At 35.7% G+C, this 13061-nt stretch overlaps 1 protein-coding gene across 1 annotated transcript; it reads left to right on the top strand.

Moving 5' to 3' along the window:
- The first annotated feature begins 7108 nt into the window (after positions 1–7108).
- Positions 7109–11015, top strand: LOC107712667 (V-type proton ATPase subunit S1-like). Its single transcript, XM_016517974.1, has 8 exons — positions 7109–7142; positions 7766–7811; positions 8375–8415; positions 9297–9382; positions 9647–9888; positions 10604–10654; positions 10748–10855; positions 10940–11015. Exons 1-8 carry the CDS (start codon positions 7109–7111, stop codon positions 11013–11015), a joined length of 684 nt encoding a protein of 227 aa, XP_016373460.1.
- The last annotated feature ends 2046 nt before the right edge of the window (positions 11016–13061 follow it).

Raw genomic sequence — 13061 nt, 5'->3', positions numbered from 1 at the left:
CACACAGCGCCTTCACGACATGGTGGCGGCGGCAGCAATACTACAGCGAGAATAAAAGTTATGCTTTCTTTCTTTGCGTGAACATTTGGGTGGTGTTATGCAAATCTTCCCACATCGTGACGTAGACATTTGGGGGCTTGTTAGAACGAGCCGTTTTAGGTAGGCGTGGTTGACTCTTAACTTTTATAAAGAATATCTCTTTGAATTTGAGACTTTAGTCTTTGCAACTTTACAGATCTTCTTTATGCACCAAGAGCTTGTAACACTTCAAAGAGAAAGGAAAAACTGAAATCGCATAATATGACCCCTTTAATATTTTTGTGGAAACTATGATACATTTTGTTTTCAGAATTCTTTGATAAATAGAAAGGTCAAAAAACAGTATTATTTGAAATATGAATCTTTTTGGTATATCATAAATGCCTTACTGTCACTTTTGATTAAAGGTCCCATATTGTCAAAACTGAAATTTCCTGGCTTTTTTCATGATAACATTTTGCCAAGTAAGACATGTTCCTGGATCAACATCTTTTGGTGATCCTGGTACAACATAACTGTCCAAAAATATAGACTTAACCCAATCCCTACCCCTAAACCTAACCCTACCCATAATTTATTCCTAAAAACAGTGTGAAATGATAGCTGATTAACAATTGTGTAGAAGCACCTAACCCTGATTGTAAGCCTAAAACTTTCCTGAAAAGTTATCCCTCAATTCTGATTGGTTGATAGGAATGTTGTTCCAGGATCAACAAGGATGTTGATCCAAGAACATGTTGTACTTGGTGAAATCACGGTCACCCCGCATAAAGTAGCTGTGCCTTTTCATGAGCCATTGGGAATTCCGTAAAAAGGTGACGTCAGAACTACTCCGTCACCGCCTTCATGGATGTCAGGAAACTACATCATTGCACAGGCTTCCGAACTAGGGTTGGGCCGATAGACGATGCCATCGTCCATCGCCGATGGCTGATAGACTTCACGATGTTGAGCCGGCATTGTGATCCTCCCACCGGCATCCCAATACCATGTTCGGAAAGAAAATGACATGTAGCCTCATAGGTGGAGGGTGAACCAACTCCAGGGTAAGGCTAAAAGCAGCCAAATGTATTAAACATCATAAACCCGTCTTTTTAGGCAAGAACCAGACATGGGTGATTACAATTTAATAAAAACGTTAGAAATTGATAATTATATAACGTTTCCTTTCCACGGTTATTCAAACAGCGAATAAATTATATATAGAAAGTGACATTATCACTAGCTTTGATCTATCGCGAGTTTAAGCACTCTCAAAACAACAAAACTATTGTTATAAATCACTGAAGCTGTATAAACTGTGAAATGAATCTCTTACTTACATTGTACGTACATCTGCGCTTTGTTGTTTATGATGAGAGAATTCGCAAAAATCCGGAACGTGCGCGCACTCAACAAAACTGATGAGTTTCAGCGATGGCTCATCTGAACGCCTCTGATTGGCCATTGCATTCCTAAGCTCAACAGAATTGTGTGTGATTGGTTAAAATGCTCAACACTGTAAAAACGCCTAAAATGAAATACGGTGCAACATGAGCAGATCTTAATTTAATGCCGAAATGGACACTGTCTATTCATATTCACGTTGTTAGCAACAGATGTAATAGATTTAATTTGTCTGTGCAGGGGCATTTTTGTCCAATTTAGTGGCATTTTTGCCCCAAGTCCCCAACTCCCCGTGGCCAGGGGAAGGCTAAGCCTCCCCAGCCTTACACACTCTCCGCCTATGTGTAGCCTACTTCGGAACCCCTAAATCAGTGGTTCCCAACCTTTTTCAACTCACGGCCCACACAAAGAAACACATATGTTTCCGCGGCCCACTGCAAAAAAATTAACTGACCCCACTATTTGTTGGGTTAATAACTGAGTACTCAGAAGCTAGATTGTTAACTGTCTTTATTGAATGAACTGGCAATGAACAATAAATGCATTCAAAATATCAAATATGGCTTCGGCAGTTGATTGAGTCGGCAGCGACTTACAGAAAAGGAAATCCTCTTGTAATTCTCCGTTATGTACATACCGTACATAAGCAATGAGGTTGGAAAGGTTTGCTATATCGGTCGATTCATCCAACTGTAGGGCATAAAAGGGACTCTATCGAATGTTTTTAACCAACTTCTGAGTTATGTCATCTGCCATTTCATTTATTCTTCTCTCAACTGTATTATCTGAAAGTGAAATCAGATTTAACTGCTTGCGGGCCTTTTCTCCACACATCACGCCAACCATTTCTTTCGTGGCAGGTAAAATCAAATTTTCACCAATTGTGTGAGGTTTTCCAGCCTTTGCGATGAGCTTTGCTACACGATAAGATGCCTCCACTGCTTTAATGTTGTCGTTGCCAGAGAACGCAGTTTCAATAGTTTTTTTCAGTTTGTTCTTTCAGTTTGTTCTCAAAAAACTCAATAGGCTTGGACACATATTCACTGTGTTTAGTCTCCAAGTGCCGTCGTAGTTTGCTCGGTTTCAAAGCTTCATTTGATAAGACTTCTGAGCAAACAATGCAGAGCGGTAGCTGCTTGTTCTCCGCTCCCACACACGTGAAGCCTCGCGCTAGATAGTCACTACTGTATTTTCTTTTAGATTTATTTAGAGTCTTTTCAGTGTCAGGCTTACTTGTAGATGGAGAAACATCTGCATTTGTTCTTTTCAGCGACCCTGTTGACAGCCATTTATCCATGTTTGAATCTGTTGTTCTGTAGCATATGCAGCAAAAATATTTTAGAATTGGCGGTTTATTCTTAAACCAATCAGCGAGCTCGAATAGTGGAAGCAAAGTAACAGTTTAATATTTATTTTTTATTTAATTATATATATGAAATTAAGATATTATGTTATGACTTAGAAATATTTACATATATTAACAATATTATTATTTCTTTTAATAGTAATTGGCGGCCCCCTTGCAATACCGTCCGGCCCACAGGTTGAAAACCACTGCCCTAAATAGTAGCCTACTGTAATATAACAGGCATTATGTAATGTCCGCAACCCATAAGTAAACTTCTCACACATTTTATGTTACATTATGGCGCCAGCATAATCTGAAATTATAGTTTGGAAATGGTTATGCAACGCTAACATGATGCTAACCTGTTGCTAACTTGATGCTGACGTGTTGTATCAGTAGGAAAGCAATAGTTACGCGAATCTGCGCTGGTTTGAATGGGCCGCCTCCAGTTTCCCCTTTGTTTTGCTTCCTCCAGCTAGCGCTGTGACGTAGGCTGACCCTAGTTACCTGTGGTTGGCCTGGCCATGCGTCACTCAGAAAACAACAGGCCAATCAGAAGAGAGGCTCATGAATATTAATTAGACAGGCCAAAATCGACCTGTTCTAAGCAGAGCTCCTGAGAAAGGAGCTGTAAAAATCTATTTAGATGGTTTTTGGTACTTAGACCGCAAATATATATTCTTAAGGACATCAAAACCTAAAATAAGACTCCAGAAAGGTGTATAATATGTGACCTTTAATGCATTCTTGCTGAATAAAAGTATTAATGTCTTTCAAAAAAATCTTATTGACCAAAATATTTTGAAATATTAAAAAATAAAATTCTGTCAATCAAATGTTAGCAAATTTGTGACACAAATTTAAATTTTCTAATTTTTTATGAAAATGTTAACCATAACCCCCTTTGAGGTCCGACGCTAAAGTGCCCTTGCAGTCCGGTCTGCCACAGGTCCGCGATTTCTGCCGAGGGTAGGGGTGTGCGATCAGGCCCGTAACCAGCTATGTTTCAGGTAAATTTTTCATGTTCAAAATAAAAAATTTTCTTTGAATGACTAATTTGCTGTTAAACTCCTCATATGAATGCCTGCATGACATGTATAATTCAGATTAGACAGTTTGCACGAATGTTTAGCGTGGTGATTATACATTTGACCGTTTATAGTAGCTTTGACACTTCATTCGCACTCCTAACTGCATTTTTTGCTCCGTGTGCCAAACTGATACAAGTTTGTTGCATTTGTGGTATTTCCGTCAACACATTAGTTGCCACAATCGGAAGTGCTTTGCTATCAGAAAACGCAGCTGTCAGTGTTATGCCTCTTAAAGGGATACTTAATTCCTAAATAAATAAAAGAAGAAAAAGATATGTAATGATTAACTCCAAAGCTGTATGATTTTCTTTATTTTGTGTATTGCAAACGTGTAGGCAATAAAAGTACTGTAAACGGTGAGTGAGGCTGTCAGTTTCCAACATTCTTCTTATGTGTTTCACAGAAGAAAGTAAGTCATGCGAGTTTGGAACAAGTCATGAGGGTGAGAAACAATTACATTTTTAAATATTATATTTTTAAGATGATGTCAACAAGGGTTGTCAACTGTGCTTAATATTTTGTTGAGATATTTTATTTTATAATTTTTTTTAAATATATTTATTTAATTAAATTTTTTTAATCAGTGCTTTTTATTTCTTGTTATATGTATATAGTATAATAACCCTATATTAACCTAAAAAAAACACCTGCATTTTATTCAGAGGCCCAAACTGAGAAAAAAATAAAAATATTTGGTGCAGCTGTTGTTATTTACATGGCCAAAAAGTAAGATAAAATTCTGATAGCTTGCAATGTAAATCACCAAGATCTTTATGACAGTATAGCAAACTAAAAATGCATATAAATATCAGTTTTCACTCTATAAAGTATCTTCCAATAATATGTCTTATTAAAGGGGTCATATGATGCGATGTACAGTATGTGGAAAATAATGTTTTTTTTTTACCTTTAACCGCATAAACACATTTCATTACACCAAATACACAAAATAATATTATTTTTAGCAAGATCATATGACCCCTTTAAGATTATATTTAAATGCTTAGTTTTAATATCAACGCTTAAATGTAGGGGAAAAAATATGTACTTCTTTTTGTTATACCTTGGCAATAAAATGGTATATTCATTTGCATGTTCTAATGTGGATATCACACATGAACAAGGTTGAAGTTTGAAGCTGAACAAAGTATGCATTCATGACCAAATTCGTGAAATGTGAAACAAAAGCCAATGTGTTGATTTTATGAACACTACACACCACCACAAGAGGGCAACATTTCCCCAACATCATTACAACAGGGCGTTAACAATCCAATGCACATGGTGTGATTAATGTAGTACTGCTAGATGCCCCGTAGTTTAATTACCTTCAGAGAGATCCCACTTAGTCTGTCTGAGTGTGAACAGTCTGGGTGTGATTCATTTGCAGCCACAGTTTTCCAGTAAACGTCCTTCCCCTGAAAATGACTCCTCATGGAAGCAAAACCATAATAAAGGGTGTCTGAGGGTGTCATACGGCCCCTCAAGCATTAGTAGTTTATCTTTTGTAGTTTATAATTTGAATAAAATACATTCTGCATTTTCTGCAATAGTGGTTTGTGTGACAAAGGAAGCTATTAAAACATTTCATGATTTTAACTTCATTTTTCTTCTAGCATATGAAAGCAGAGCCACACATTGTGAACATTTGTCTACACTGCATTTAGGCCATTGTGAAGGCAACATTAAAATAGGTCTGTCTTACCTAATGAAGATGAATGACAGTTGTCACTCTGCCCATCAATCACACTGTAAGCACATTCGAGACAAGGGGCAAATGACCCACTTGGCTCACTAAAACCACTCTGCTGGTATTCATTTACACAATATAAATTTACATAAGACAGTGTTGCCCATAAACATGGAATTTTTTCTATAGTTGTATTTTAATATGCACAAATCTCTTCTTGCTTTTTTAAAGCATGCCACACCACAAAAGCCAATAAGGTCCAATGTTGTTTTGGACCCCAATGACTTCAATTCTATGGACAAAAACATCTGAGACGATTAAAAATATATTATTTTGTGTTTCACAAACATAGAGGTATGGAATGACATGAGGGTGAGTAAAAATAATAAAATAATAATTTTAGGGTGAACTATCGCTTTAAGACCAGTGTTATTTACGTATTATTGATATACTACTACAGTTTTTGTTTTGAATGAGATTTTTTATTAAATTTTCATTTTGATTATAGTTAAGGTTAAGTTATAATTAAGGTTTTTGTGTTTTAAATTCTTATTAGTTTTTTTAAATGTCTATATAGTTTTTTATTAAGTTTTAATTTTAGCTTTAGTTTATTTAGTTCTATTTATTTTAGCACTTTAAATGAAAGTGAGAAATGTTGCCTTGGAAACTACACTGGAAAAAAAATGGTTTACAAACTATTTTCTCTCAGAAATACTGTTAAATATGTCAAACAATTACAAAGAAACGGCAAGTAACACATTGAATTAAATATGAAATTTTGAAGTAGAAAAACCGAAATAGCATATACTCCAAAAAATGTACGCCAATAACCGTTGATTTATTTACAACTTTGACGAAAAATCTATATATATACTGTATATAAATCAAGGTTTTGTCAAGTTTAATTTGATCAACAAAACAAAACTATATTTAGATGTAAGTGGTTATTTTTCTCATATCTGTTACCTAGAATTTCTCAGTTATCCATGCCTTTATATGTGAATATATGAATAATATATGTGAATATATTATATGATAGCGATCAAGATGTCTTCCTCTAGTTCTGTATAAACTGCAGCTATGGTAAACAACCTACCAACTTGCCCATCTCTCCCTAGATAGATCTAAAGCTTAGGATAAGAACAGCATTGCATGCAGACTGCTGAAACATTGGGGATCTTGTTAGTACAGAAATGGGTTTTAGGAGTAAAAAGTGTTGAGTGGTTTACAACCCTCCTCAAATTTCTCAGGGTCAGTGTATACGGCAGACCAAAACAGACACAAATGGCAGCCAGTAGAATTCAACCAAAGGCTATAATCTTATTACCATCAAACAGACACATCTATTTTAAAACATTGTTGTGTTTGTAGAGTACTGTGCTAGTGTATGCTAGTGTACTGTGCTAATCTGTATGCTAAACCTATAATCTATATATGCAAAAGATGATATTGAGCTCTGACAGCGGCAGTGAGGTGAAGACATAGTGTGAGCACTGCTTTTCATTACATAAATGCTCAATTCAGCACTTAGGCTACTGTGTCCAGCCATAACCAATGACAGCAGCGCAGTCCTCAGCTGCTGACCTCGGTAAACTGGCATTAGAACAAAGGCGAGAGTCACTCCTCGTGCACACACACATTCCTTAGCAGGGCTCTGAAGACCAGATTTGCTGTGCTTACACTGTTTTTAGTTTAGAATTTTTAGCAAAACTACACAGAAAGAAGAAAAAACTGTACAAATGAAGTTCTAAAGCTCTTTATTTTATATGTCATTTTGGTGTTAACATTGTTTTTGGTCCTTATTTTTTAGCAGAACTACCCAGAAAGAAGAAACAATGGTACAAAAGTAGTTCTAGAGCTACTAATATAAATGATTTTTATATGTCATTTCTGTTCTTACATTGTTTTGGATTTGATTTTTTTTTAGCAAAACTAGGCAGAGAGAAGAAATAAACTGTACAAATGTAGCTCTAAAGCTCTTCATATGTCATTTTTTAGATTTTCACACCTGCATTTGTGCCGTATTGTCACCTTGATTGGATTATAGCGGTTTTATGACTCAATATGCTACGTCGCTGTTGATTCAGTGCTCATATCGTGCTTAGGAACTGAATGAACTTAAATGCTCCATGCGGTAATCTGTTTATTTTCCCCACAAGTCTGATGTTTTGCTGTATTTTTTAATCTCTTGCATGATCACAAAGCTCTAAGCACTAAAGTCCAGTGTAGAGGAGGGTGGGGTGGACGAACTGGTGTGGTACGTAAGAGATGAACCTAAAGAGAGTGAACCAGGGTCATCTGATGCTCTCATTCGCTCTCACACACCCTACTGACTTTGTTGCAGGTGAACAGGCCTTAATCTAGGCCTAGTCCTGGATGTCAACACATTCGCACAGCAGGAAACCTTCTCTCAGATAGACCAGCAGATTCTTAATAAGGTTTTAGGAGATCGTCCGCAAGCTCATTATCTCTGTGGTTAGACGTATAAACGATCCATTTTAGGATAATCCAGCAAGTTCAAGCGCGAGGGATGAGGTGGCACGAGATAAATATACATGTGCGTACATACACGCAAGGTGCCATTAAGTCTTTTCCAGCCCCCACATTGTTGATGGACTCAAGGTGCTAAGCACGTGAGAATCATGTCTTCTCTTGAGACACTAATCTGGACTGAAGATGTCAGACTTGTGGTCATGCATCACTGCTGCATCAAGATGAGTGGATCTATGGGAAATCTGTCTTAGATGTTGATAAGTAGGCCACAGCCTGACATAAAGAGATCAACCCCCCTTTTTGTTTTGCTTTGTTTTTCCATTAAAGCTCGGAGGTCCCACCATATCAAGCTGTGAGAATTAGAACAGGTCAGTATCTATTACTTTAATGGCAGTTATGCTTTTTGGGTTTGCTTGCATTATTTGTTTACCTTTCCAGCTTCTTTTAAATGTAATAATATCATTTTCTGCTGGCTCATTTTTGTGCATAACAGTACATGTGCATAACATCATACTTGTGTTTATCTATTTATTTGCGTTACGTTGAGCATTGTGTGTGACGCCAGGTTGAATGAAACAGTTTTGTGCTACATTTCAATAAACAAGACTTTTTCCATAAGGGAACTTACAGTTTAGACACTAGATTTTAAGTGAACTATTTTTGCTCCAACAGCAAAAATGGTTCAAAACGAAGCCACAGCAGAATCAAACATTACATGTCACTAAATAACACACAGCAGTGGAGTTTGTTCCTAAATGTGTTTTGAACAAATCGGTTGAGTGAACAATTCAATGACTCACTCACTAAAAACAGTATTTTTTAACGAATCAGTTATCTGAAAATGCCTAAATTAATCACTTCAATTCACAGCCTGCTGAAAGAGTCACTGAAAAATCCCCACCACCAATCAAACTGATACTTACTGTTGTATCATGGGAGATTAAAAACTGAGGCTTTATTTAAAAGTTTATCAAAAGCTAATGCAAATAGAATATTATTTAATCTCAAACTGAATTAAACTATACCATTGTGGTTATATTGTATATTGCACTGATTGTAACATTCTATAAGTTTTATCTCTAGATTTTTATTTGTCTTTTTGAATTTCACTTTCATACTGCAGAAATGAAAGCTATTTTTTCTAGTATATTCACTTAATGTGCTTAAAGGTAAAGCAGCGATTTACTGTGCTGAAAGAACTCACCAAGCCATCTCCGCCATTGTCCTATTTCAACATTTTGTGATGCAGATGGAGAACATGTTGAGAGTCCAAGTGCCTCACAAGAGGAGAGTTATTCGCCTGCAGCTGAAAATCCACTCAGAAGAATACTGCAGGTATTGCATTTTCCCTGATAGTCAATGTGACCTTGGCTTCCATAAGCAACATCTCTGCCTTAATTCATCCAGCATCCTACAAGACCCATAACACAGTGACAGTTTTAAAAATAGCGTATTATGAGGAAAAAAGCATTTGTGGGCCAGGGAATATCTGTCATATCTACTGTCTGAACCCTGAGTGTTTTCTTCTGTAAAACCCATCAATAATGCACTTGTTCCATACATCGTTGCCCAGTTTTTCCTGTTATCATTTTCAAACAGCCTTTTGGATGGCACCTGCATGCCCAGCCCAGAACCAAGCGGAAGTTACTACAGTCTACCAGCTCTGGACCCTACTCCTCACTGACTGTAGCTTACAACGGCAAGATATGCATCCTTTTCAAAGTGAAGAGACTGGCTATTCGTTACAGAAACAACACTTTCCTGGACCTCACAGAGAGGGTATTTGGACCCAGTGCACAAGTAGACACCAAAGGCTCTGTTTGTACAAAGGAGAAGGCCACGTATGTAAAAAAAATTCTTCCTGCCATAAATTCAGTATCATGTATTGCAGCTGTCTTATTTACTAGTTAGAATGGTATAGTTTTAAGTTAATGATTATATATTTGTAGATTTTGAATTTTATACAGTGGCCCCAAAAAGTATTTGGACACTTAGCCATTATGTTATATATTAAAATAGAAGTATTAAACAAAATATTGAACCAAGTGGCATTTATGTAAGAGAAAAAAATAATTTTTGATTTCGGAAAATAATAAAATAATAAAACAGAAACTGTATTGTTAAAAAAAAAAATTGTATTTGAACACTCAATTCCATATTTTTAAAAAGAAATTAATATTTTTAATCAGCAAGGATGCATTAAATTGATCAAAAGTGACAATAAAGACATTTATAATGTTACAAAATATATTATATTTCAAATAAATGCTGTTCTTTTGAACTTTAACACATTTCCACTAAAATATTACATAAAAATAGTAATATAGTGTAACTGTTTTCAATGTTAAAATTACATTTTAATATTTAAAACTGTTATTTTAAATTATAATAATATTCATAATATTTTTTTACTGTATTTTTGATCAAATAAATGCAACCTTGGTGAGCATAAGAAACTTCTTTCAAAAACATAATAAAATCGTAAAAATTTGGAGGTTTATGCAAGTATATATAGTTTTTTTTAGTTGTACTGATGAGAGTCTTACATTTTTATAGGCTGTCTTTACGTTTGGGTGATGTGGAAGACATCAGGGCACTTGTCATCAGGTAAACACTCTTTTTCTTTTTTTTTGCACAAAACCTCACCGACTGATAATTACATTCAGTCGTTAATTACTTCCTCTTGTCTGTTTTCTGAAGGCTTCAGATGTCCAACACATATTATGAATCAGTAGGCCAGAACTGGTTCACTCTGGACAGCGTTCACATCCACTACAACTGGACTCATGAGGCCACGTTCCCACGGAGGTAGGTCTATGCCCCTGCCACCTATTCTTACCACTGCCAGCATGTCAGCAGCTTACAGAAATATGACACCCTATTGGTGCCCAGCTCCCACACTGACAGCTCGGCAAACTGGCACATCACATTCACAGATTTTCAGGTAGCTGCCACAAAATGTGCTTGAGTGTTATCAGAAGTTTACTAAAGTTCAGTATTACTTATTTGAAAATTTATAGTAAATGCTAAAAAAAAATGGTTCCATGAAAAACCATCACTGGTATCAAAATTGGTTCTTCTATGGCATCGCTGTGAAAACCGCCTTTTGAAATCTTTTATTTTTAAGAGTGTATAACTGTGTTCACATAGCATTGTTGCAATTAATTTGACATGGCATGAAAAAAAAAGCTAAAAAAACCCCAGCAAGATGTGTTGACAGCAAATCAGATTGTCCTTTCTGTCTCTCAATCGTACAACCCAAGAAAACAAAACTAAATGGATTTTTTTTTTTTTAAATACATATTTTTTTACTGTATTTTTGATCAAATAAATGCAACCTTGGTGAGCATAAGAAACTTCTTTCAAAAACATAATAAAATCGTAAAAATTTGGAGGTTTATGCAAGTATATATAGTTTTTTTTAGTTGTACTGATGAGAGTCTTACATTTTTATAGGCTGTCTTTACGTTTGGGTGATGTGGAAGACATCAGGGCACTTGTCATCAGGTAAACACTCTTTTTCTTTTTTTTTGCACAAAACCTCACCGACTGATAATTACATTCAGTCGTTAATTACTTCCTCTTGTCTGTTTTCTGAAGGCTTCAGATGTCCAACACATATTATGAATCAGTAGGCCAGAACTGGTTCACTCTGGACAGTGTTCACATCCACTACAACTGGACTCATGAGGCCACATTCAATGCTACGGAGGTCTATGCCCCTGCCACCTATTCTTACCACTGCCAGCATGTCAGCAGCTTACAGAAATATGACACCCTATTGGTGCCCAGCTCCCACACTGACAGCTCGGCAAACTGGCACATCACATTCACAGATTTTCAGGTAGCTGCCACAAAATGTGCTTGAGTGTTATCAGAAGTTTACTAAAGTTCAGTATTACTTATTTGAAAATTTATAGTAAATGCTAAAAAAAAATGGTTCCATGAAAAACCATCACTGGTATCAAAATTGGTTCTTCTATGGCATCGCTGTGAAAACCGCCTTTTGAAATCTTTTATTTTTAAGAGTGTATAACTGTGTTCACATAGCATTGTTGCAATTAATTTGACATGGCATGAAAAAAAAAGCTAAAAAAACCCCAGCAAGATGTGTTGACAGCAAATCAGATTGTCCTTTCTGTCTCTCAATCGTACAACCCAGGAAAACAAAACTAAATGGATTTTTTTTTTTTAAATACAAAAATTAAATATTATAAATTATATTTCTATATATATAAATATATATTTCAATACATTTCTTATACATCAGTCAACAGACACAGGTCTAGTTCATGTTTAAGTACCCAATAAAATTTAAATTTATTTATTAATCAAGTGAAGTCACCTTTATTTCTATTATACACTCTCAGAAAAAAAGGTACAAAAGCTGTCACTGGGGTGGTACCTTTTCATAAAGGTACACTTTTGTACCTTTTAGGTACTAATATGCACACTTTAGGTACTAATATGTACCTTTGTGGTACCAATATGGACTCTTTAGGTACAAAGGTGTGCCTTTTGAAAAGGTACCGCCCAAGTGACAACTTTTGTAACTTTTTTTCTGAGAGTGTAGCACTTCATACAGTACAGAATATGTCAAAGCAGGGGGAAAAAAACAGGAAAATAGCAGAATCAATTATGGAAACTGAACTATGGAGGCAGTTCATATTCTGCTGTAAAGCAGCTCTAAAAAACAATAGTGTCATTATTCAGATCAAGTCAGTTCAGTGTATTTTAATCGTGATCACGATTTCCTATTCTCTCTATTTATTAAGCATAATTGTCATTGATATTTGCCGACTGCTATTTATCCTGAAACGTGTTATGCATTTGGCTTTTAGATGTTTTTAGATGTTGCATTTAGATGTTTTTATCTAAAGTGACTTACATTGCATTCAAGGTAAACACTTGTTCAGTTCCATGCTTTACTGCCTCAGCTACAGGAATTAATTGAAAGAAATGTATTTGTTATTTTTAACTACAGTATCTCAGACAGAAAACATTTATTTTCTAT

The sequence above is a fragment of the Sinocyclocheilus rhinocerous genome, unplaced genomic scaffold (assembly GCF_001515625.1).
Source record: "Sinocyclocheilus rhinocerous isolate Xijiao unplaced genomic scaffold, SAMN03320098_v1.1 scaffold418, whole genome shotgun sequence".
NCBI lineage: Eukaryota > Metazoa > Chordata > Actinopteri > Cypriniformes > Cyprinidae > Sinocyclocheilus > Sinocyclocheilus rhinocerous.
This window is presented reverse-complemented; position numbering and strand designations above follow the sequence as displayed.